Below are 23,463 nucleotides of genomic sequence, written 5' to 3'. Positions count from 1 at the left end.
TGTAATATTATCATAAAATATAATTGCTATTACGATTATAAAATGATGCGCACATTATATATATATATATATATATATATATATATATATATATATATGTACTTGTCATTCCACGAAATATCTTTTATTATTTTGTTATTGCCTTTTGTTATCGTTTGTTGTTTATTGATTATTTATTTTAGTTTAAACGTACATATTTTGCCAAGTTTCTGGTTTAATGTATTTAATACTGAAATCAATACATCCTCATCTCATGAGTCTATCATAAATAAAACAACAGTTTACCAAATCAATAGAGCTCAGCGAGCTCATGAAGCTACTGGGTACGTAATCGAAACTCGTCCAATCAGATTTGTTGCCCTTGCCATTTGGTCAAGTTTTAATAACTACAGACCAATGTTTCAAAATAAGACAGAAAAACTAAATATGTACCACAGCCAGCATATACGAGTCTTAAAATGTAGAGCAATGTACATTTTTACAATCTATATATAGTTAAAAAGTAACGCATAATCTCGTAAGTAGATCCAAATTCTAAAAAGGTTCGTAAAATAGATTTTATTGTGAAAGGATAGCCAATGTTTCTGTCAGTCTGTCATTACAGGTGCCCTGAAATGCGTGTGTACATAACGTGTATTAGCTTTAGCTCTTAGCTTTGCCACAAGGACTTTCCAGCTCATAATAAACCACCATAATTTAACGTAATTTCTGTCTTTTGTACCTGAAACGAAACAGTTGCTTATTGTCACTGACGCACTTGTGGCTTGCCTTGCTAATGCTAATGCACCTCCTGCTGCTAGTAAACGTTGAATGCTGACAGTTCTATTCAACACACTTTAAATCAAAAATGAGACGTAAGTGAGCGTCAGTGTTTCCTTTGCTTCACATTTGGAGAAATGAGGGGACTTTGTGCTGCTAAAACACAACAACTGCTGCGGTTGATTCATTCTGTCAGTCCAGTACCAGCAGGTAAGAACTGTGATACTAACTGTACATGCTCCCCCCCCCAAAAGGATTGCACAACACATAATAAATAATAACATTAACGTACAAATATTTTAAATAATAACAATTAACAAATAATAGAAAATAAATACAAATTAGCGGTAATGAAAATGAATGAATTAGACTCATGGAAACAATTTCGAACGGCCTCTGTATGGCTGAACCTACCATTAAGCCCTTAAAAAGACATTTTGCTAATGTTTTTTTTTTTTTTTATAAATATGACCATAGTACACATATCAAAATCCGCATTGTCTTCGAGTAAAATAAAGGAACCGGAATATTGGAAACAGTTGTCAGTAGTAACTGCTGAGTGTATATGAGAATGTAATAATATCAAAATAATGGTATCACTCATCCACTCTGTTCAAAAAATATTTGGTCTGCTTGCAGATTGTCATTATCGCAGGGGGTTCTCCTCACGGATAAACAAAATATACAATAGTATAGTGATGAGGTAGTAGGGGAGTGAATGATTTTGAACACAGCTAATGTTGTTTGTTTGTCATCAGCGCGATGGCGAGCAGCCACCAGCAGACTTCTGAGCTCCTCATCTTCTCCCGAGGAGGACGCGACCGGATCGCTGATGCTGCGACACCTGACGTCCAAAATCAAAGCCACCGGGCCCGTTTCTGTGGCCGAGTACATGAGGGAGGCGCTCACCAATCCAGTGATGGTTTGTCAGCGATGTTTTCATTTTCACCACATCCCCAATGAGACGCGTGGCACCTCATGCTTTGTTTATCTTGTGACTTCAGGGATACTACGTGAAGAAGAACATGCTGGGAACGGATGGAGACTTCATCACATCACCAGAAATTAGTCAGATCTTCGGAGAGGTCAAACATTAGCAAGCGTCTTTTGGTGCTTCTCTTTTTTTTTTTGGCTCCTTACGTCTTGAGTATTGCCATTCTCTCCTCTCTGTTTCTCAACAAAAATACATCAGACTGTCTCTAAATCGTCCAGAATGCCGCCATGAGGCTTTTGTGTAGATCTCATAGGTTCAGTTCTTCTGTCACACTGGCTCCTTGTTCATTTGAGGATTCGTTGCAACATTTTAGCAGTCACTTAACTCATTGACTGGCAGCCCTTTTTAAAGCAGAGTTCCCCTAGCTTTTTGTAAAAAGAAACATGTCAAGTAGAGCAATGACTTTGACGCTAATATTTTTTTCTTTTGTGACACCACAAACCAAAAACACACAAAAAAAAGACTAAGAAAGGCAAAATAATAATTTATTTACAACTAAGAAACACGCCGTGAGCGACGCTAACTCGCCACATGGAACGTCATTGGCTTTTTTTTTTTTTTACGTCGTTCGCCGTTCACTCCATGAACTGCGTCGTCTTTTCTCACGATTGCAACACACTCTCTTCTTCCTACCGTGACACATACACTCTTTACACCATATATACTCTGTTCGAGTGCCAGGTGCCTAAACTTGTCCGACTAACAACGTGATGGCATTTCTCTCCCTCATAATCGCTCCTAATCTTTAACCTCTACTCAAAAGCTGTCCTGCTCTCAACTCCAAAGTGATGCATCACTGCCATCTACTGGCATCTCTTTGTCATTACATTTGCATAGATGCCTGAATTTGAGACCCTTCGACACCTACCTGTTGAAAAATGTACTTCACGAATATATTTGTTGATGGCAGTAAGTGGTTGCATTCCAGCTAACGAATAGGAATGTCCACAACGCTGAAGGAGTTAAGATTCCAAATTAAAGGTCTGTTTGAGCTAAAACGCATGTTTAGGCAGGCATTCTGGTTAGTCTTGATTTATCACTTGTTTAGATTTTTGTTTCTTTTATTAACTATATAAGGTTTGTGACTCTTATTTTATTTTGCATATTTTAGCCACGTGCAGCGTTACTCCACCTCCTCCTCCTCTCACATCAACATAGTTCTATGGGACCAAGATGCCACAAGATGACAGCAAAGCAATACTTTTATATTAGACAGACATCATAAGTGCTGGCGGCACGGTGAACGACTGATTAGAGCATCTGCGTCACAGTTCTGAGTGGAGTTTGCATGTTCTCCCCGTGCCTGCGTGGGTTTTCTCCGGGCACTCCGGTTTCCTCCCACATCCCAAAAACATGCATGGTAGGTTAATTGACAACTCTAAATTGCCCGTAGGTTTGAATGTGAGTGCGAATGGTTGTTTGTTTGTATGTGCCCTGCGATTGGCTGGCAACCAGTTCAGAGTGTACCCCGCCTTCTGCCCGATGATGGCTGGGATAGGCTCCAGGGTGCCCGCGACCCTCGTTAGGAAAAGCGGCTCAGAAAATGGATGGATGGATCATAAGTGCTACTTAAATAAAATTTATTTACTCATTTACTTCCTGTTTGTGCAGCTGTTGGGCGTGTGGGTGGTCAGCGAGTGGATGGCAGCGGGTCGGCCCAAACAGCTCCAGCTGGTGGAGCTGGGACCGGGGAAAGGATCTTTGGCCAGCGACGTTCTCCGAGTACGACGGGACCGCCTCGACGTCGTTTTGTCTTTTCGGTGACGAACATCATCATCGCATTTAGTCACTTCCTCTGCAGGTTTTCACTCAGCTGCAGTCTGTGCTGAGCGGGGCTTCAGTGTCGCTGCACTTGGTGGAGGTGAGTCCGCTTCTGAGTCGTCTGCAGGCGCAGACTCTGGTCGGGACCGGCAGCACTGAGGCGGAGCGGGAAGATGAGCCCGTTTACCGGCACGGCCGAACAGCTGCCGGCCTGCCGGTGTCCTGGTACCGCCGCTTGGAGGACGTCCCGCCTGGTGAGCCCAAAAGCGTGGACGAGAACCCCTGCTATATCGTAGTTCACCTTTTGTGCCCTCGCCACATCGTTGATTTTTTTAAGTGGTATTTAAAACGTGGGTCTGGAACGTATCTCCCGTGATAAACGGGAGTTCACTGTAAGCAGAACAGAACATGTAGAAGAAATTAACAAGTTTTTCTTCTTATCTAGGCTTCAGCATCTTTCTGGCTCATGAGTTCTTTGACGCGCTGCCCATACACAAGTTCCAGGTACCAACAAGAGTTTCTTTTGGCACCTTCCCTGCCTAAGTGCCATAACCTTTAGTTCTTGGTACTACACAATTTGCAGTATAATCTTAGTTAAAACAAACTCATATGAAGTAAACACAGCTGATTTTTGTTGGTTTTTAAATGCAGCGCTGGGAATCCCTCAACGCAATTTCTGAGGGTGGAGCATGTCATTTTTTTTGGTCTGGCTAAATCACAGATTTTTCTGTACATTTTGTTTGTGTTCAAATATGTTAACAATGTGTTTAAAAAGTGTGGGAGGAGTATTTTAAGGCTTAAATTAGTCCCGTTGAAACGAACCTACTGTTGTTCACTTCCACTCGACTCAGCAGGGGTTTCAAACTCCTTTTCCTCAGGGGACACATCATAGTTGTGGCTGTTCTGACCGAAATGAAAATCATATAATTATATATATACACATTTGCCCCTGCATTTTGTTGTTGTTTTATATATTTTTTTTTAGAATAAATTGTATTTGAAATCAGAAGTCATGGAAAATAGCGGCAAGCAAATAATTTCCCACATTTTTATTCTCTATTTTGGTTTTTGCTTTTCCTCCGTTCTTTGCTGAAAAGCTAATGTATCCACAATTTGGTACTTAGGCCAAAGCCCTGTCTAATCAAAAATTATTGCATAGGTGCCATCTTTGTGCCAAGGAACTATTTTGAAGGGAGGGGAGGAGCTTCATTGAGTCAGGCCAGAGACCTAATACAAAAGTAGTGCTTTGCCACCATTTTGTGGCATCCAAAGGTAATTAAGCCTTTTTCAGGGTGCATCAATTACTCGTGGATATTCACAGCAGGGCTCAGACTAGGGCTGTACGATATTAGAAAAAAAATTACATTCCAATTTTTTTTTTTAACCCAGCGATATGTAAAAAAATACATTAAAACAAATGTGTGAAAACAAACACACATTTAAATGTACTGTGGGTTTGACCAGGGTAATAGTCGTGCCAGACTTTGTTAAAATCGTTTTATTTTCATGCCCATGTATACTGTAGTACAGAAGACATAAGTATTTATTTATTTTTTTAAATTGGATAAATATGTCCGTCCATCCACTTTCTGAGGCGCTTCTCCTCACTAGGGTCGCGGGCGTGCTGGAGCCTCTCCCAGCTGTCATCGGGCAGGAGGCGGGGTACACCCTGAACTGGTTGCCAGCCAATCGCAGGGCACATAGAAACAAACAACCATTCGCACTCCCAGTCATGCCTACGGGCAATTTAGAGTCTCCAATTAATGCATGTTTTTGGGATGTGGGAGAAAACCCACGCAGGCACGGGGAGAACATGCAAACTCCACACAGGCGGGGCCGGGGATTGAACCCGGGTCCTCAGAACTGTGAGGCTGACGCTCTAACCAGTCGTCCACCGTGCCGCCCAGTGTAAATATCTTTTTCTGTTGTTCTTTTATAAAATGTTTTAACATAATATGCATTCATTAATGTGTGTTATATACAGCTTAAGGTTGTTTGACACTGATTTCTGTTTTTCTTCTTCGGTGCCAGCGGACCGAGCGAGGCTGGCGTGAGGTGATGGTGGACGTGGACGTAGACAAGCCGGGCCAGTTGAGGTTCGTGCTGGCGCCGTCGCCCACCCTTGCGTCAACCACTCTCGTGCAGGTCAGTGGCTGCAGGGGTTGCAGGGGTCGCTTTCAGTTGCATTTTTTGGTCTATTTAGGGCTGGGGCTGTCCAAATTTTTTTTTATTTGATTATTCTACCGATTGTTCCAATTGATTTTGGATTATTAAACAACAAGGCCAATACAACATATGCATGTGAGGTGCAAGTATTATTTTTGTCCACTTGGGGTCGCCATCCTACACAATCTACACTGCAGTACGTAAGAGGTTTCTGCCCGGTGTCAGCGATAGGTAAAATGGTTAATTTTACCATTTTATTTTTGAGATAAAAGAAAAGAAAATAAAAAAAATGAATCAATAGATTTAAAAAAAAAAAATCATTAAGTAATAATAATTTTAACTTTCAGCTAACATTTTTTTTGGGGGGGGCGGAAAATTATTACAGAATCGAACAAATATGACAGGACTCTTGATAAAGTAAATGTTTGGTTGGCCGGATCACCCGATTTTTCTGGAACATTTTTGCTCAGTTCTGACCCCTTGTTTTGTGCGGTTGAAACCTGTGTGTTTGTGTCTAGCGTGACGAAAATCGGGAGCATGTGGAGGTTTGCGCCGAGGGCGGCGTCATCATCCAGCAGCTGGCGCGCCGGGTGGCCGAGCACGGCGGGGCGGCGCTGATCGCCGACTACGGCCACGACGGCGCCAAGACCGACACCTTCCGGGTAGGGGGCGTCCACCGCGATTGACATCACCACGACATCATGCTGAGCTCCGATTGGCCGCCGCGCGTCATACTATCTTTTCCCGTTAGGGGTTCAAAGGTCACCGTCTCCACGATGTGCTGGCGTCTCCCGGCTGCGCCGACCTCACCGCCGATGTGGATTTCGCTTACGTGCGGCGCGTGGCGGGAATGGGCGTTGCCTGCTTGGGGCCGGTCACCCAGAGGTCGTTCTTGAAGAACATGGGCATCGACGCACGCATGCAGGTCAGTACGCTTCTCAACCGTTGGCTAGTGAAATGACAGTCGCACTTGCAGAACAACTACATGTTACTCTAAAGGCAAAACTGTGCGGTCGTTATCATCTGAGTTACATGTCACTAGTGAGGCAAAACTGCAGTAGTTCACACTAGTGCATGACAGATGCCTACTCGTTGAGCCTAGTTGTGTTACTAGCGAAACAGTTTACTAGCAAGGTTTCATGGTGTATGAGTCAGTCAAAAGTGACACTAGTAGTGACTAAAAACCTTACTAGTAAGATAGTCGTTATACTAGTGTGCCCTGGTCATTCTACTAGTGCATTGAATTGTCTTACTAGTGACACAGCGACACGCATACTAGTACATGTTCAATTCCGTGCACTAGAAGGACATTGAATAAATGCTCCAACGGGATCCTCTAGTGCATGATGACGATCGCCTCCGCGTTTGTCCCGCCGCGCAGGTCCTGCTGAGGAACTGCGGCGACCAGTCAACCAGACAGCAGCTGATTGGCGCCTACGAGGCGCTGACGGACGGCGCCAAGATGGGCGACCGCTTCCTGTTCTTCGGGCTGCTGCACCCTCGCCGCCTCGCCGCGCCCCAGACGGCCGCCGGGCTCAAGCTGGACAAGAAGAGCCCGGCGCAGCTACCGGTCGCGGGGTTCACCGAGATCCACTTTTCCTGAGAACCGGAAACAGAACTGGAACACATTCTCAAGACGCACAGTTTTGTGACGAACGGGAAAGAATAAACGAGTGGCGAATTAGCCGAGGTCATGGGATCAGGATGACGGCTGAGATGGAGTCTATCCCATCTGACAACGGGACTGTTCGGCAGTCAATTTCAGCTCACATACGGTAATTCCTCGTTCATCGCGGGGGTTTCGGCTTGGGACCACCCCCGCAATAGGTGGAATCCACCAAATATTTTGTCATATTTTCAAGTTGTATGAACCTCCACAGACTCTTATTAATCTTCCCCACACGCTACCATACTCTCATGAACACGTTCTATACTTTTAAACACCTTTTCACTCTTAAATATAAAGTAATGCGGTACATTCTATTCCTTGTAATATGTGTTGTTTTTTTTTTTTTAACAGTTTGAATGTGCTAGGCTATTTTACCAAAAAAAAGAATTACAGCGTACACTCAAAATCCTGTGACAGGGCGAATTATGCACAATATGAATATTTAAAAATATATAGCGAGGGAACACTGTATAGGCAAACACTGTCAATGTCAGAGTTTGTAGACAGCACTGGCTGCCAGTCAACGAACGCTGCAGTGTTTTTTTTTTATTTTTTATTTTTTTTTTTAAAAGAGGCAACTTTTTAATTCCTGTGCCATTTAGGTGTACACGTGGTAGTTGTTTAATTGGTGTTCAGATTTTGAGGGGCTTCTTGAAAAAAAAAAAAAAAACATCTCCCTGACCTCCAAATGTCCAAGAAGTCGTGCACTAGGAGTCCTGGTCCACGCGGTCCGCCCGGGGCGAGGAGGCGGACGTGCATTGCGTGTGCTGCAGTCCCCTGTGTTCAGCGAATTCCTCCCAGCGTGCGTCGTCACTCTGATGTGTGATGTAGCGGTCGCCTTGTCGCATCTCCAGCTCCCGAAGGTCCTTCCACGTGTTGAAGTCCTGCAGGACCAGACGGAAGGTCCACTTAGCCCGAAAACCCTGAATCTGGATTTTCCGGTTTATTTCCATATAGGCTGGCACCTTCGTTTACCTGCAGCCACGGGTGACTTAGAGATTTGTCCACACTGTAGCGCTTCCTCATCTTCACCTGCAGCAGGTTGTTGATCAGGTCTGTCGCTATGGAGACAAAACAGCGGATGACAGAAGCGACTGGACCACGGGACCAATTAGAAGCTGAACCCACACTTTTTACACTGTAGTGCAAGCATGAGCCAATCTTTGTGCTCAAAGGCCACACTTGATCTTGGAAACAGACTGACCCCCCCCCCCCCCCCCCCCCAAAAATATATATTTTGAATTATTTTAATGAGAAAAAAATCATTTCAAAAATGTATACATAATTTTTGAATAATATTTTAAATGTTATTATTCACAGTAAACCAATTAACCAATTATTTAACAGACCCCTAATCTATACTTTGTTACAGAGATGGGCTAAGTAAAATTAGCTAAATACAAATGAAAAGTTTTGTTCAAAATTATACTTTGTTATAATTGTTGAAAGTATATATTTTTTTAATTTAAATATTATTTTTTTATTGTATATCATTAATTTATCTTGTTAAATAATTGTTGAATTGATTTATTGTAAATAATATAATTAAATAACACAATATTTATTTTATTCAATTACTGATTAATTAAATATATAATCATTTAAAAAATTTGAACAGATTATTATGGCCTGCAGAATCGGAGTCAGTGCGAGGGCGTGGAGGGTACATGTATACTGTTTGATAATATTAGTTTTCTGTCTACAATTAAACTAAATTACAAATCATTTTGTACCAAAACATGCCAAACAGCTTGTTATTCACATACAGGACACACTGTAGTGCACACGCTCTATTTCTCTCTCTCTCTCTCTCTCACACACACACACACACACACACACACACGCACACACACACACACACACACACACACACACACACACACACACACAACATTAAGAGTTACAAAAATATATGACAAGGCAGGCTAACTGCCTCCATGTTTTGATACACACTTAGATGTTGTGTGCTCCCCGTTTTACTTCGGCCGACCAGGTTTCTCATCCACACCGTGACTGCCGTAGCAAATGTTTAGACACTTCAAAAATCTTGCCGGGCAATCACGGTCCGTTACGTTTGCCTGTCCCCGCCCCCAAGTTGCCTCACAACTGCTGTGGCCGCCGGGAACATAGCGTAAACGTAGCCTTACTGTAGTTGTACATTTGAGCGAGAGAGAAGATTCCGGGTCTCCTACCATCCTCAGAGATCTCCTTCCAAGGACTGGGCGGGTACATGAAGGCGGCGTTCTGGATCTGATCGTTGATGTCCTCGTCCTCGTTGAAGGGGAAGGTTCCGCTCAGGCTGACGTAGACGATGACGCCTACCGACCACATGTCCAGCGAGCGGTTGTAGCCTTTGCTGCGAAGAACCTCCGGCGCCAGGTAGGCCGGCGTGCCCACCACAGAGCGGCGGAACGACTTCTCGCCGATGATGCGGGCGAAGCCAAAGTCGCACAGCTTCACCTGGAGGAAATGGAAGGAAATAAGAGGAAGACGAGAAAAAGAAGGAAGAAGAAGAGGAGGAGTAGGAGGAGAATGACGAAGAGCAAGAGGAGGAAGAAGAGGAGGATGACGTTCATGTTGACTAGTTTGTGGTCTCTCCCTGTTGTTGTGTTTGTACCTGAGGCAAAGGTTCAGCTGATGCCAGGAGGACGTTTTCAGGCTTCAGGTCGCAGTGGACGATGTTTTTGAAGTGAAGATGTCTGAGGGCCACCAGGATCTGCACAGCGGAAACAACAACAACAACGATTTGGCTTCAGCAACGTCCTCTGAGGTTCAAGGCCGGTGAGGCACTGACAGTAGCGTCCTATTTACAATTTGACGAGCCAAGCAGAAGGGTGGGACAGGGCAGCCTAACATTAAATAAATGCTTGCAATTTGCCTCTAAAATTTGAGACAGCGCTAATAGCGCCTGCGTTAAAAGGTACAGTGCCAGAGGAGGGTTGTAGAGTAACAATGTGTAAAATAGAAGGTCCTAGGTCGTTCTCCCTCTCTTTGTGGTTCTCACCTGCGTCACCAAGAACTTGGTGAGACGCTCGGGCAGGCGACTCTTTTCGCTGGACAAGATCATCTCTAACATGTCACCGTGGAGCTTCTCCATGACCACAAACACCTGCTCGGGGGTCTCGAACATACAGTCCAGGTTTACGATGCCGGGGTGCTTCAAGTTCTGGACAAAGACAGAGAGATAAGGAGACGCTCAAGACAAGATGAAGGTGATCCTAAACAGAGACATCGCCACTTCATATCTAAAGCACTAAAGAGAACAACCTTAGTTGGAACAAAGCGCTGTACAAATAAAATAAATCATAAACAATTCACTGCCAATGGCATGAATTTCAGAAAGCGACAAAATAAAGTTTATCATGTTAATGGCATTAAATCAATATGTAATATATATGTGGGGAACAGAAATTTTTTTTGTTATTTTTTATATGATGATTACAAATGTTTACATGTTTATATTACAACATTTCTTGTCACAGTTACATTGGCAGGTGTAGACACTCATGAAAACATTAAAAAAAAAATACATAGGCCTGTGTTGTTTTTGGTGCTTACCTACTGAATATAGTAAACATATAAGGAGTAACACGAAATTTATGGTGCCTATCTATTTCCAAATATTATATTATATTATATTATTTATTTTAAGTTAATCACCAAACCAACGCATATATTATTCTAATATTTTCTGGACCTGAAATGTAGCTGTGACGTGGGTTTTCTGAATAATGAGATTGAGTGCTAATGTTTATATGTAACTGACTTTGACGGTTATGCTATTCAGTGATCAATCTTAATTTGCCACGTTCGATATGGTAACGGCGTCGACGTACGATTCCGCGCCAGGCGGGGTCTGCATGAGCCTCAATGGGCGCGGTACCTGCAAGATGGCCACCTCGTTCCGCAGCTGGCTCTCCTGCTTTGTAGGGAATCTCATCTTGTCGATGATCTTGATGGCCACGTCTCGACCGGTCTTCCTGTGTTGGCCTGACAGGGACGACGACACGCTCTACATCATAATGTCTTGACATCATAATAAAAATAAAATAAAATAAAAAATGGTATTGCACATAAAAGTCACATAAAAACGGTCCTAACAATTCAAAACAAACAGTTCTTAAAGATTAAAGGCAAATGTAATAAACTATACTGAAGCAGTGATTCTTTGGCGTACCACTAGAGGGAGCCTTCGTACCACTAGTACACACTGAGAATGACTGGTCTTCATCATGTTTCTCTTAGATGATGACGAAGACGTCTCACCTCCGTACACGATGCCAAACTGTCCTGACCCAAGAACGTCCTCAGCAAAGATTTGATAGACGGAGCTAATATCCTGGAGGAGGAAGAGGAAGATAATCAAAATTAAGATGAAGATGATGATTATTTTCATATGTGAAAATGTGAACACTTACCACATTCTCTTGGATCTGCGAGTTACAAACTGATATGCAGATGGTCAGCTCCTCTGTGGACACACCACAACATTACTGTTTTAAATTAAGTAAAAGGCTCCAATTCCTGTTTACTGAAATGAAGGCATCACAATGCATGCCTGCCTGCCAGTGAATTTCCACTAGAGCGCCGCTATTGATTGTGGAAGATTTTCTCTGTGCCATCCTTGCTTACATTTGGGTCAACTCTTTGTGACACAACTTATACAACTTATCAACTTGTGAGGAACACTTCCTGTTCCTGGATAGAGACTAGAGCTTCCCATCATTTGGCGTGGGTCTGCCATTAAAAAGTAAGTGTGTTGCATAACGTGCATTAGCGTAATGGAGTGTGTAATGTGATTGCCAATGGGGGGGGGGGGGGGGACACAAGCTCACCAGGTAAAAGGGAATTGAGTTAAAGCTTAATGTTAATTCCACACAAAAAGCGAGCAGGTTGAGGCATAAAATCCCCTGAAATCCCTTCAATCAGAATCACTTCAGTGTAAAACTGACAGTTGCCATTTCCTGCCGGCCATTAAGGGTCACAGACAATGTTTCTAGTTAACGCAGACAGGATTCCGCTTCCTGTTGCATCATCAACGCAACATGCGTCTGCTGCTATTTCCAATACCAATCAGCAGTGGCAACAGGAATGATTAGAGTGTGAATGACCGCTCATCTGCGATAATATCTGCATATTAAATGGAAGCACAAGAGGCTCCGATGCCCATACTTTGCCAACCGAGTGCGATGTTTTGGTCTACTCTAAAAGTGTGTCAAAAGTGTATTTAAAAGTGTGTAAATAGTGTATTGAAAGTGTGTAAAAACAGAAAAAGTAGTAATTGGTGTCAAGGAAGTACAGTGGTGCCTTGATCTATGACTTTTTTAAGATGCGAGCCGTCGTTCGGACAATTTTTTTGCTTTGACTTGCGAGCGTAGACTTGAGATGCGAGTACTGAGTGGTGGCAGTGAACTCAACTAGCTTAATGCTAACGCTAAAAAGCATCTATGTTGGGTTACTATAACCCGTTAAGCAACAGATTTAACACAAACTGTGCAGCAACGCATGTTGGCAAACGATATACCAGTACTCGCACTCATATATTCTGTATCCTCTACAAAGAACGACTAATATGACTGCTGTACTGATGAGCTGTGAGGAGTTGTGACGTCTCAATGAAAAGTATATCCGTCCGTCTTACACTGCCCCCAGGTGGCCAAGGCAGGCACACCAGAAAGAGCAGCGCAATGGCCATTCAAACAAAGTAGTGTGACAAAAACTGTTGAATTCAATTATGTCATTACTGTATGTTTTCTTAAGTACAGTATCATGGAGTGCTATTTTTCCTCATTAAACCCATTGCAGCATTTTCTTTTTTAGCTTTGTGGGGGGAAAGCTGGAATGGATTCGTGGTCTTTCCGTTCATTTCAATGGGAAACGATGACTTAATGGTTTTGAATTACGAGCGTGGCGACAGAACAGATTAAACTCTTATGTTACGGTACCACTCTATGTTGAAGTGATACATCTCAACTGTTGAAGAGCTTTGTATGTCAGCGAGGAGCAAAATTTAGACTGGACTGTTAGCGAAAGTTCCGGAGAGTCTTTGCCGCATGTGTCTGTTTTGGCTCTGCTGAAATTAAAATCATTTTTCAAGTGTTTTGGGATGAAAGTTAGTGGTATATTTATGGTTTTAACAAATAATGTAAGTAATTAGAAACATTTATAACATTGTAAATGATCACTGTTCTGGCTTGCTAGCCTTGATCTACAACGAACGTTTCGTGACTGATGACTCACTGTGTTTCCACCCCTGTCCGGTGCCCAGGCTGGGCTTGGGTGTGAGGGGCATCATGGCACGGCAGATGGCCTTCTCCCAGCTGCGGCCCATTTCCTGAGCCGCGCCGCCATCGTCTTCGCCCACGTAGTAGACGGGGCCGGACGACAGGACCAAGCGGAAGCACGGAGCGTTGCTGCCCGCCGTCGGACCGACGACTTCCTGTGACGCCTCCACGCGCAGGATCTCCGACAACGACAGCTCCTGAGGACGCACATCGGAACCTTCACGTTACGTTTAAGTTCGGACATTGGTATGGTTAAATCTAAATCTAGTCTAAATCTAGCCTAGGACAAAATTTCATTCGTCTAATCTAGGTCTAGGTCTAGGTCTAAATTATATATAAGCCCAATCTAGTGCAAATCCAGTTTAGTGTAAATCCAGAGCCTAAATCTAGTCAAGTGTAAATAAAGACAAAATCTAGTCTAGGACTGAGTCTTAACTAAAGCTGGTCTAGTCAAGTTTTAGTCTAAGACTAAGTATAACCAAAATGTCATCTGGTCTAAATCTAGTCTAAATTTAGTCTAAGAATAAATCTGATCTAAATATAGCCTAAATCTAGACTGGGATGAAATTTCATCTAAATTGAATCTCGTCTAAAACTATTCTAGTTCTAGTTTCAAACCCAAGTACAATTTAGGTCTCTTCTAGGTCTAGTCTGCATCAAGTCTGAGCCTTACCTTTAACTGATCCAGGTCTAAATCTAGTTGAAGTCTCGTCTTAGTCTAAACTAGGACTTGTCTAGTTTAGGTATACACTAAAGGGTGGAGGTGCTGATAGACCGTCCTGGTTGGAAGTTAATAGGCCACCACCCAGGGTGGGGGCGGTGGCGACTGAGTTGGAAGCTCCATGGGGAGGTAGTAAAACTAGTTTGATCCTAATCTACAGCAGCGCTAAATCTAGTCTAAATCCAAGTCTAGTTGAGGTCTAAATCTACAGTAGGTCTAAGTGTATTATGACTCTAAACTCGGTTGAAGTTAGGCCACAGAAGTGGTCTAAATCAAGCATAAATCAAAGTGTAGTTTAGGTCCAAGTCTACTATGTGTACCTTGTAGAACTTGGCTCCGCTGTGGTTCTGGAACAGCGTCAGACTTTTGCAGTCCAGACGCCAGAAGTGTCTCTTCCTCTGCACGGACACGTCAAGGTCACATTGGTACAAGCGTGTGCATTTACACTGTGTTCCTATGTGCGTGTGTGTATACCGACCATGTTGTCATGACTACTGTAGTGGACCATCCAACCTTCTTTGACCACAGTGGAGCTTCTCCTTTTGGCGTTCTTGATGGACTGAACCACTCGCATCAGAGGGATGTTGCTGCCGGTCGACGGGCTGCACGCACGCGCACACACACGTCAGTACACACTTAATTCTCGTGACGCGCTGCTCGCCTCCCAACTGGAACACACAAGAGGGAGCACATAACTCTTGTTCTGGCCTCCATCCATCCAAATCCGCCTCAAAATCTGTTTGTACTCCTTGACTTTTAACGGCCCTTAAGACTGACCTTGTTTTAGTGTCTTATTGATTTTTATTATTTTAACTTTATTGTTTCAAAATGTTATGTTCCATTGTCTTATGTAATGTTTGATTTGTATTTATATACAGCAAATTGTTTCCGCTGTGGTTGTTCTAAAAGTGCTTTATAAAGTTCAGTTAGTTAAGTATACACACCAGATTCAGCAGATAGAGCGTTGGTTTAAATAAAACAAAAAAGCTTCTATGTGTCAATGACATGATTTCCTTTTTTCGTGCACGTGCACGTCACCTGATGTCTCGCTCCGTGTCGTCATCCTTCTCATCGTCTTTGTCGTCAGTCTTTGTCCTCGTCCTTCTCCGGATCCTTGCGGGATCCGTCATTGGAGATCTTGCAAACCTCCAACACGGCCGCTCGGTCCTGCTCGGCGGCGCTGTGTCCTCCGTCGATGCCGACATGACTGTAGTCCACCTCGATGGTGGACTCTGCGTCCAGGGTGGGACTGGAGGTTCCTTTTAAAGTACAAGACACGTGTGACATAACATTGTAACTGTAATTTAAAACACTATTCTGTGTATATATATATATATATATACACACACACACACACACACATAGTATGTGCTCACCTCCATTGAAGTGGACCTCCCCCATGCAGTCTCGAGCAACTTTGGCTGCGCATCTCTTGTGGCAGTTGAACTTACAATCTGAAGCAGAGCCACAACGTCAGAAGGTTCCAGAAGCGTCGCGGAAATGTAACACTGTGTTGACCTTTGCACTGCAGGCCTTGTCTGAAGAGACCCTTGAGCAGACGCTTGCAGTGCTGACACACGGTGGGTCGTGTGTACGTGTGCACGGAGAACGTGTGGGGCAACTTCACACGGCCCGGGAGCGTCTTCTCCATCCAGGCGGGATGGCTGCTCAGCAGAGAGTCACGCTGCTGCTCACACAGGCACAAAAACAATAAAGCATCGCAACCAAAATGCAAAACTTTACACATGTGCTCTGTTTGAAATTAACAACATAATTAACATGACCGGATGTAATTTTTAATGATGCCAATAAATAAGTATACATTTCTTGTAGCTGACACACACAAATACAGAGAAGGGAACAACCAGACGCGGAAAAACCGGCTTTCTTTTCCACCAGCTGGACTCATCCCGCCAAGAAACATGTGACCCCCCTTTAATAATCCACCTTCTTATGTCACGCATGCATGCAAGCACACACACACACACACCAACAAAGCACGCGGATGAGATGTCATTCAATGGTCACTTTGGACCTGATACCCCGTCATGTTCTGAATTCACGTCAACTTTAACAGACACTGCGATCTACAATAAATGAGAAATGAGCAGAGTGACCCTCTAATGATGCAATGAGCTGTGTGTGATCTGTTGGCTGTGTGAAACAGGATGGAAAATCCAGTGCTTTGCCTCAGGCGCTGTCAGCGTGTGTGTGAGATAGTTGCACAATCCAGATTGGCCAGTGTGTGAGTATGCCTTCAGTCACACATGCGACAACACATGTAACATATCGCACTGTAGGTCCCATGAACATGTCACAAAGTCACATGAAAAGGTATCATGTCACACTTTTTCACACAGTCGCAAGAATATATCACACAGTCAAGTCATATGTAGCATTTCACACTTGAAGTCACATGTAACAACATGTCACTTGACTGTACATGTAACATAACACTTATATGTGACGGGGCATTTGAAGTCACATGCACACACGCATGTAACAGACGCATTTAAAGTCATAGTACAATGTAACCTATCACATCATCACATTAAAATATAACATGTCACTTAAAATCAGACACTCATACCTGGATCAGACTACAAGATACATTTGTTCTCTCAGAATGGCACTACATCAGACCACTGCCTTAAAATCTTGCCGTGTCTCGGTTGAAAATTGGCAACACTACACGACATGTATTACGATAATACCGTACCCCGTCTTTTTTTACGATCCTTGTTGCTACATCTTGTCAAATTAAACACTGCCTGTGGAAGTGGGACTGGAAAATGCGTCAGCGCTACTGGACACCACCGTGAAAATGTTTTAAAAAGAGGTGTCGTCCCCAGGTGCTCCGGAGAGGACATTTTGGGCTGTCCATTCTTCAAGGAGCTCTAGAGGTCACGTTCACATACTTCCAATACGGCTCGCTAGCAGCCAACATAACGTTATGTAGCTAGCTAGTGCGAGCGCTAACGTTTGTACGTAAACATACCAACATTCTGTCAATTCATGCTCTAAAGTTTCGGTAAACACAGTTTCTGGCACACAGTTGCGCCACACGCCCGCCGTGCCCGGTTTGTGCCGTTCTTGAAAATAGGGCCCTTACAGTAACATCCAGTTACATGCAACACTTTTGGTTGTAGTGGATGAGGACGTACAGCATAAGTACCTCATCCTGCAGGCTGCTGTTCCTTTTGGGGAAGTCTCCGGAAGGCGGGCGTGCCAGGGAAGCGGGTCCGCTGCTCACGGAAACGTTGGAGACTCGTCTCTTTCTGAAACCGCTGCAGTTGTTTGGAATCTTCAACGCACAACGCTTGTGGAAGTTGAGACCACAACCTGCAGAAGATCACACGCACACACACACTAATATCCAAGCCTGGTAGACAGTAAACAGTGAGTTGTAATCCAGTAAGGACCTAGTTTTGCCCATTATTTATCTGCATTTGGCCATCTTTGTTTTAACACAGGCTATGTGAAGCTTCCAGCACAGTTTATGGTCGAGTATGACTCCAAGGAAATTGTGTTTATGCACACGCTCTAGTTCTTCACCAATTATTCTACATTGATATTTTTATTTTCCCATTTCTGTTTTGACCTTCATAGTATCATCTGCGAAAAGAACCAATTTAAGTTTCTCTGAGACATTTCCTAAATCATTCATGTCCCAGAAAAACAATAAAGGTTCCAGCAATGACCCCTGGGGGACACCGCAGATAATGAACTTTAACGTAGATCGGCGCTCACTCATTTGTACAAGCTGCTGTCCATTCATGAGGTATGCCTAATCATTCCAATCGATTTCTTCTGCTGCCAATTGTTTTGTAACTTTTCGACTAAAATGTAATGGAAGGCATTTTTCAAATCTATAAATAATGCTAAGGAACAATTAGTTTTCAGTGCAGTTACTTATTAACTTGCACTACCAACTCAACCAGTGCCAAACACTGTTAATGAGTTACTCCACACTGTTTATCCTCTCCTTGTCTAATTATCCTGCAATGTGTGCATAAATGTTCATATATGTCGTAGTCTACCCCTGGTCTAGCGTAAGTGTAGACATTCTAGTCATTCTAAATCAAGTCAACATCCAAGTCTTCTAGATCTAAGCCTCGTCTCATCTCGTTGAAGTTTAAGCTGGCGTGTTACCGTCACATTTGAGGCCCTGGCGTACGAGCCCCCACAGCATCTGGCCGCAGTGATCGCAGAAGGCGGGCGCGCGGTACGAGTGCACGTAGAGCGCGTGAGGGCCGATCTGAAAGTCGTCAGACGACGCCAGAGCTGCAATCATAGAACACGCCGGAAAGAACGGTGCGCGCAGCCGTGTTTCAGACTGACTGAAGAAGGAGATGAACAGCGACGGACGCCCGCTGACCTGACAGGACCGCCTCGACCAGGTCGCCCTCGTGAATCTCCTCTGCGGCGGTGACCCGCTGCAGGATGTTGTCCGAGTTGAGGTCGTGGCGGAAGAGCAAGATCTTGTCGCGCAGCCCCAACAATCCGCATTCCGGGAACTGAGGTGGACGAAGAGAAACACGCATCGTCACGATCATAACTGTATCCGTCCATTTCTTTAGGGCTTGCCATAATCTATCTCAGCTGACTTGGCCAAAAGGTGGGCCACACCCTGGACTCGTTGCCAGCCGACCACACGGCACATTTATCCAAACAAGGGACTGGTTGTCAGTCAATACTATAAAGAGAAAATGAATTGATCCACCAGTTTTACAGCATTCCCACTCACATTCACATTTATGGACATTTTGTTTTTGGAATGTGGGAGGAAAACCCCACACATGCACGGGAAGAACCTGCGAGATTCAAACCCAGAACTGGTTGACTGGGTGGCAGACGTGCTAACCAATAGCTGACCGTGCCGCCAAACAAAAACATCAGTTGACGCTCCAAAGACGTCAACCATTAAGCGGACGCCGTTAATTTTCCCTGAGTTTGACCTCTTTTAATGGCCAAGCGAGTGCGTTTCATGCACACTGAGCCTGTCTTTAATCTGCCATTAACTGGGCCACACGCACACACAAACTGCTTTGCCTCCCGACTTTCGGGAAGTAAGGAGAGCGGGAATGACACTCGAGGTCCTGACATCTTCTGACATCATCTGGCTGGGGGCAGCACGAACATTTGCCCCATCAACTGCGCTGCGCTCATGAAAACATCATCAGACTTTTAAGAGACCGCTAATCCTATAAAAGGTTGCACACACACACACACACACACACACACACAGGTCCACACACTCACTCACACTTACATACATACACACAAGCACATATAGACGCACTAGCATTCACACAGACACGCGCTCATTCACACGCACACATGTACACACAAACACACAAGACACACTGGCACTCACACACACAAACTCAAACGCACACTTACATGGACACACAGGCTTACACTCACACACACACTCATTCTCTCCCCCACACAATCACAGAGACAGACAAACTCACGCAGACTCTCTCACATACAGACACACGCTTTCACATTTACTCTCATACATACACGCACACAAAAATTCCCAACTTCCAATTGACTCTACTCATTCATTCCCTTTAATGCTATGCTAACATGCTAATGCTTATGTCGCTATACATCGCTGGCATAAATAGATAAGCGTGGATATATTTTTAATTTAGAAATCATCATTTTTGGACAAATTAAGTGAAATTGGATCACTTAATTTCCTTCAGGCCCCTTGACGATCTCTAATAGCATCCTGGTTGGGAATCACTGGTTTAAAAAGTGAAACGTGGTCCTGGCAGGTCCACGCGTGACGGTGTTCATGCAAACATGGCGACTGATTTCCTCCATCATTTACATTGAACACAAACTCACTTCCTGTTTCCCAGCTGAAGTGGAAAGTAACTTATATTTTACTTACTATATTGCTTTCCTAAAGGGGGCGCCAGAGGACACGCGCCTGCCGTAAACCTTCCTGTCAGACGGCAGCTGCGTGTGTCCCGTTCAAGTTCAAAGGTCAAGTGAGGATTTCGTCTTAAGCATGTGAAAAGTGAAGCTGCACCAAATGTGAGGATGAAATGTCCGGTAAATGTTTTATAAAATCTCAAGTGTCACTCATCTCATCTCTGTGCACCTGAGCAGCACTTGGTTTCGGTCGCCCTGGCAACCAGCGTGTGCGAGGAGGAAGCCGGTGGAGTGTCCTCACATCACCACGGCAACAGAGGGATGCTTGTTACGTGCGTCACTGTCACACTCTCACATGTACACACATTTAAATGCTCTCACACTTTATCACGCTCACATATATATACATGTGCACGCTCTCTCACTCATTACACACACGCACACACACACACACACACACACACAGAACAGGGAAGTAGAACTAGAAAGTTGTGGTTAATTCTCTTGAACAAACAAGAAGTACTTGATCTTACTTCACTTTTGGTGTTGCTGTAAAATATTTAAAATATATATGTCTGAATGCATTGTGAATATAGCGCCACCTAGCTGAGGAAACAAAAGCAAGTGTGTGTTGTTGAGTGCACGAAAGAGATGAGAAGTTTGCTCGGCGGGCAACGTTGCTACCGCGCGATGCCCGCAAACAATGATTAAAACTCAAACGTTATCAAGTTTCAGCAGGATGAAGACAAAATGCGACTTTTTGACTTCCTGGCCTCTTTTTGTTTTTACCTTGTGATCGACGACGGCGCAGATGAACTCGATGACGGCCGACAACGAGAGGTCGGCGGCGTCCAGGGTCAGCGGCTCCCGGGTGAGTCCGATCTGGAGCAGGAAGGAGACGGCGTGGACGGAGCCGCCGGCCGGGCCGTCGTACAGCCGCCCGCGAAGGCCGTCGGGCGGGACGGGCGGCGGCGAGGGAGTCTGGGGAGACGCGCGCCGAGGGGGCGAAGGCGGCGGTGGCGAGCTGCTTTCGGACGACATCGACAGACGATCTTCCGCAACGCGTCCTGCTTGTCCTCCTTGGTGTTCTCTCGCTTCACATTTCTTGGGATGAAAACATGACTTCCTGTCGCCAAATCACAACATTTACACGCCGCTCGCAGTCTTGCGTCTGTACCACCAGGAGATTTGTCACCATCTGGACAAACAAACACATCACATGAGCAAGTGCACTGAAAAAAGCGAAATGACTCTTTCACTGCATTTTCACGTTCGTTTCCTCCGGTGGCTGGAATATATCCCACCCGCTCATCGTGGGGCTTCGCCACACCGTGACAATGAGGCGCTCTAAAGTGGCCACACCCGCACGAAGCCCCAGCCCACACGCTGGCTGTCAAGTCGAACTGTTTGGCCTTTCTCTGCGTGACGTGCGCGCACTCACGGCAGACGACGAGGCCCTCTAAAGCCTCCATAGTTGAATGAAAGTCATCTTCGTTTGCCTGCATGACTCTCAAACTTTTTAATTCCTTACATTCTATTTATTTGTTATAACTTATCACTAAATGAGTTTATAATGTACAATATCACGGAGTGCTATTTTCCTTATTTAAAAAAAACACGTTATAAACATTTTTGTTGTTTGTTGTTTTTGGGTGGGGGGCTGAAATTGACTAATGACATCGCCATTCATTTCAATGGGAAAAGATGAGAGGAGAAACAAGTACTTGGAGTTATCACTTTGTGGTCACGGAAGGAATTAAAGTCATATCTTAAGGCACCACTGTACTTGTAATTAAAAATGAGTAATAATTAATCAGATAATGAGTAGCAGTCAATAATAATAGCAGCTAGTAGAATAGCAGTAGACTAAATAATCGTCTTTGTAGTTCATTGTTAGAAATGCTGGAGTTTCCTTTCAGAATCAATATTTTCTATGGCGTAGTCCGACAAACTGTGAGCCAACGTTGTGGTCAACGAGCACACACAAATATGATCATTTTGAAATGATATAATTCTTTGTAATAATTCAAAGGGAAGTACACACCAGTGAGCATTTTGGCTTTAGCTCACATATGCTCACACATTTTTGCAACTGTTATTATGTGTAAATGCTTCGACCTTCTTAAAAGTGGAGTAAAGGTTGGGGACTTTGTGAAGGCTCTCCCAAATGACTCCCGAGGGTCCTTGAACGCATCACAGACAATAATCATGTTATTGCTACTTATATAATTCAAGTTTAAAGACGACCATACGCAATTTGTTTCGTTTTGGCGTATAAACGAGCAGGTTATATGAGGGGGGGGGGGGGGGGAGACGTTAATGGGTAATTGAAAAATACATTAGTACCTCACATCAGCGCGACGAGAGAGAGAAAGAAGAAAGCTCCACTTCCTGGCGCTGAACGCGGTGGTTGGATGTCCTTTGGACGCCGGATACGTTCGCATGAATTTCTGCAGAAGTGTGCTCTGCTCTTGCGCTCGAATCCAAACACTTTCCACTTCGCTCCCTGTGCGGGAGCGTGCGCGTCTGCGTGCGCGCGCATAGCAGAGGAAGTACAGAGAGCAGACGTCCCACTCTGGTACACTTTACGAGGACCAGCGTCTGGGACCCTCAGGAACGCCAACATGACGTCATTGATGATTTAAAAATATATATATTTATTTCAGCAGAAAGTGCACATTTAATCTTTGGGTTAATTTAGAGGAGTACTTTATAACCACGTCTTCGTAATAAAACAAGTTTGATCAATAACGAGTGAGTCGTTTTTGTTTTTATTTACATTAAAAAAAATGATAGGTGATCTCTGACTTGTCACTCATGAGTTGGGTGCATTAAACTTGGGGGCATGAAATGTAAAAATGGCGACCTCTGGTGCACATTATTGAAAACTGCACAAGTGCCATGCTAGACTTTTTGATACAGTACAATTGTAATTGTGGCATCGGTTTAAATGATGAAAGCTTTACTGGTGGTTTTAATTAAAACGTTTTCTTTGCAATCTTTTAAGACTTAAAAGTAAACATCATACACCTTATAGGACGTAGAAAATAAAACAAACAGAACTCCTTTTCGGCCAAACAACTTGAGTTTTTAGCATTTCGCCCCATACAGATAAGGTATCATGAAACTCAAACCACTTTCAACTGGGAAAGTATCTTTAAACCATTGTATTTGTACTTCTCTGTGAATCTTAGTTTTTTTCTTTGTTTACAAAATC

At 44.0% G+C, this 23,463-nt stretch overlaps 2 protein-coding genes across 2 annotated transcripts; one reads left to right on the top strand and one right to left on the bottom strand.

Moving 5' to 3' along the window:
* Positions 1 to 609: 609 nt before the first annotated feature.
* ndufaf7 (NADH:ubiquinone oxidoreductase complex assembly factor 7) lies at positions 610 to 7,716 on the top strand. Its single transcript, XM_061704091.1, has 10 exons — positions 610 to 969; positions 1,518 to 1,681; positions 1,764 to 1,844; positions 3,365 to 3,475; positions 3,555 to 3,768; positions 3,960 to 4,018; positions 5,546 to 5,659; positions 6,199 to 6,342; positions 6,432 to 6,605; positions 7,062 to 7,716. Exons 1-10 carry the CDS (start codon positions 897 to 899, stop codon positions 7,281 to 7,283), a joined length of 1,356 nt encoding a protein of 451 aa, XP_061560075.1. The 5' UTR covers positions 610 to 896; the 3' UTR covers positions 7,284 to 7,716.
* On the bottom strand, positions 3,204 to 22,803 carry LOC133416841 (serine/threonine-protein kinase D3-like). The gene is made up of 20 exons (XM_061704092.1): positions 22,593 to 22,803; positions 21,036 to 21,444; positions 18,733 to 18,871; positions 18,507 to 18,638; positions 17,530 to 17,696; positions 15,873 to 16,041; positions 15,731 to 15,808; positions 15,448 to 15,613; positions 14,833 to 14,974; positions 14,675 to 14,752; positions 13,590 to 13,830; positions 11,768 to 11,820; positions 11,616 to 11,688; positions 11,233 to 11,339; positions 10,354 to 10,515; positions 9,967 to 10,065; positions 9,542 to 9,809; positions 8,325 to 8,410; positions 8,032 to 8,233; positions 3,204 to 7,279 (listed from the first exon to the last, which is right to left on the bottom strand). Exons 2-19 carry the CDS (start codon positions 21,285 to 21,287, stop codon positions 8,057 to 8,059), a joined length of 2,589 nt encoding a protein of 862 aa, XP_061560076.1. The 5' UTR covers positions 21,288 to 21,444; positions 22,593 to 22,803; the 3' UTR covers positions 3,204 to 7,279; positions 8,032 to 8,056.
* Between the last annotated feature and the right edge of the window lie 660 nt (positions 22,804 to 23,463).

This window comes from Phycodurus eques, chromosome 18 (genome assembly GCF_024500275.1).
Source record: "Phycodurus eques isolate BA_2022a chromosome 18, UOR_Pequ_1.1, whole genome shotgun sequence".
NCBI classification, from domain to species: Eukaryota; Metazoa; Chordata; class Actinopteri; order Syngnathiformes; family Syngnathidae; genus Phycodurus; species Phycodurus eques.
Note: the sequence above shows the minus strand (reverse complement) of the source record. Positions and strands in the feature narration are given on the sequence as shown.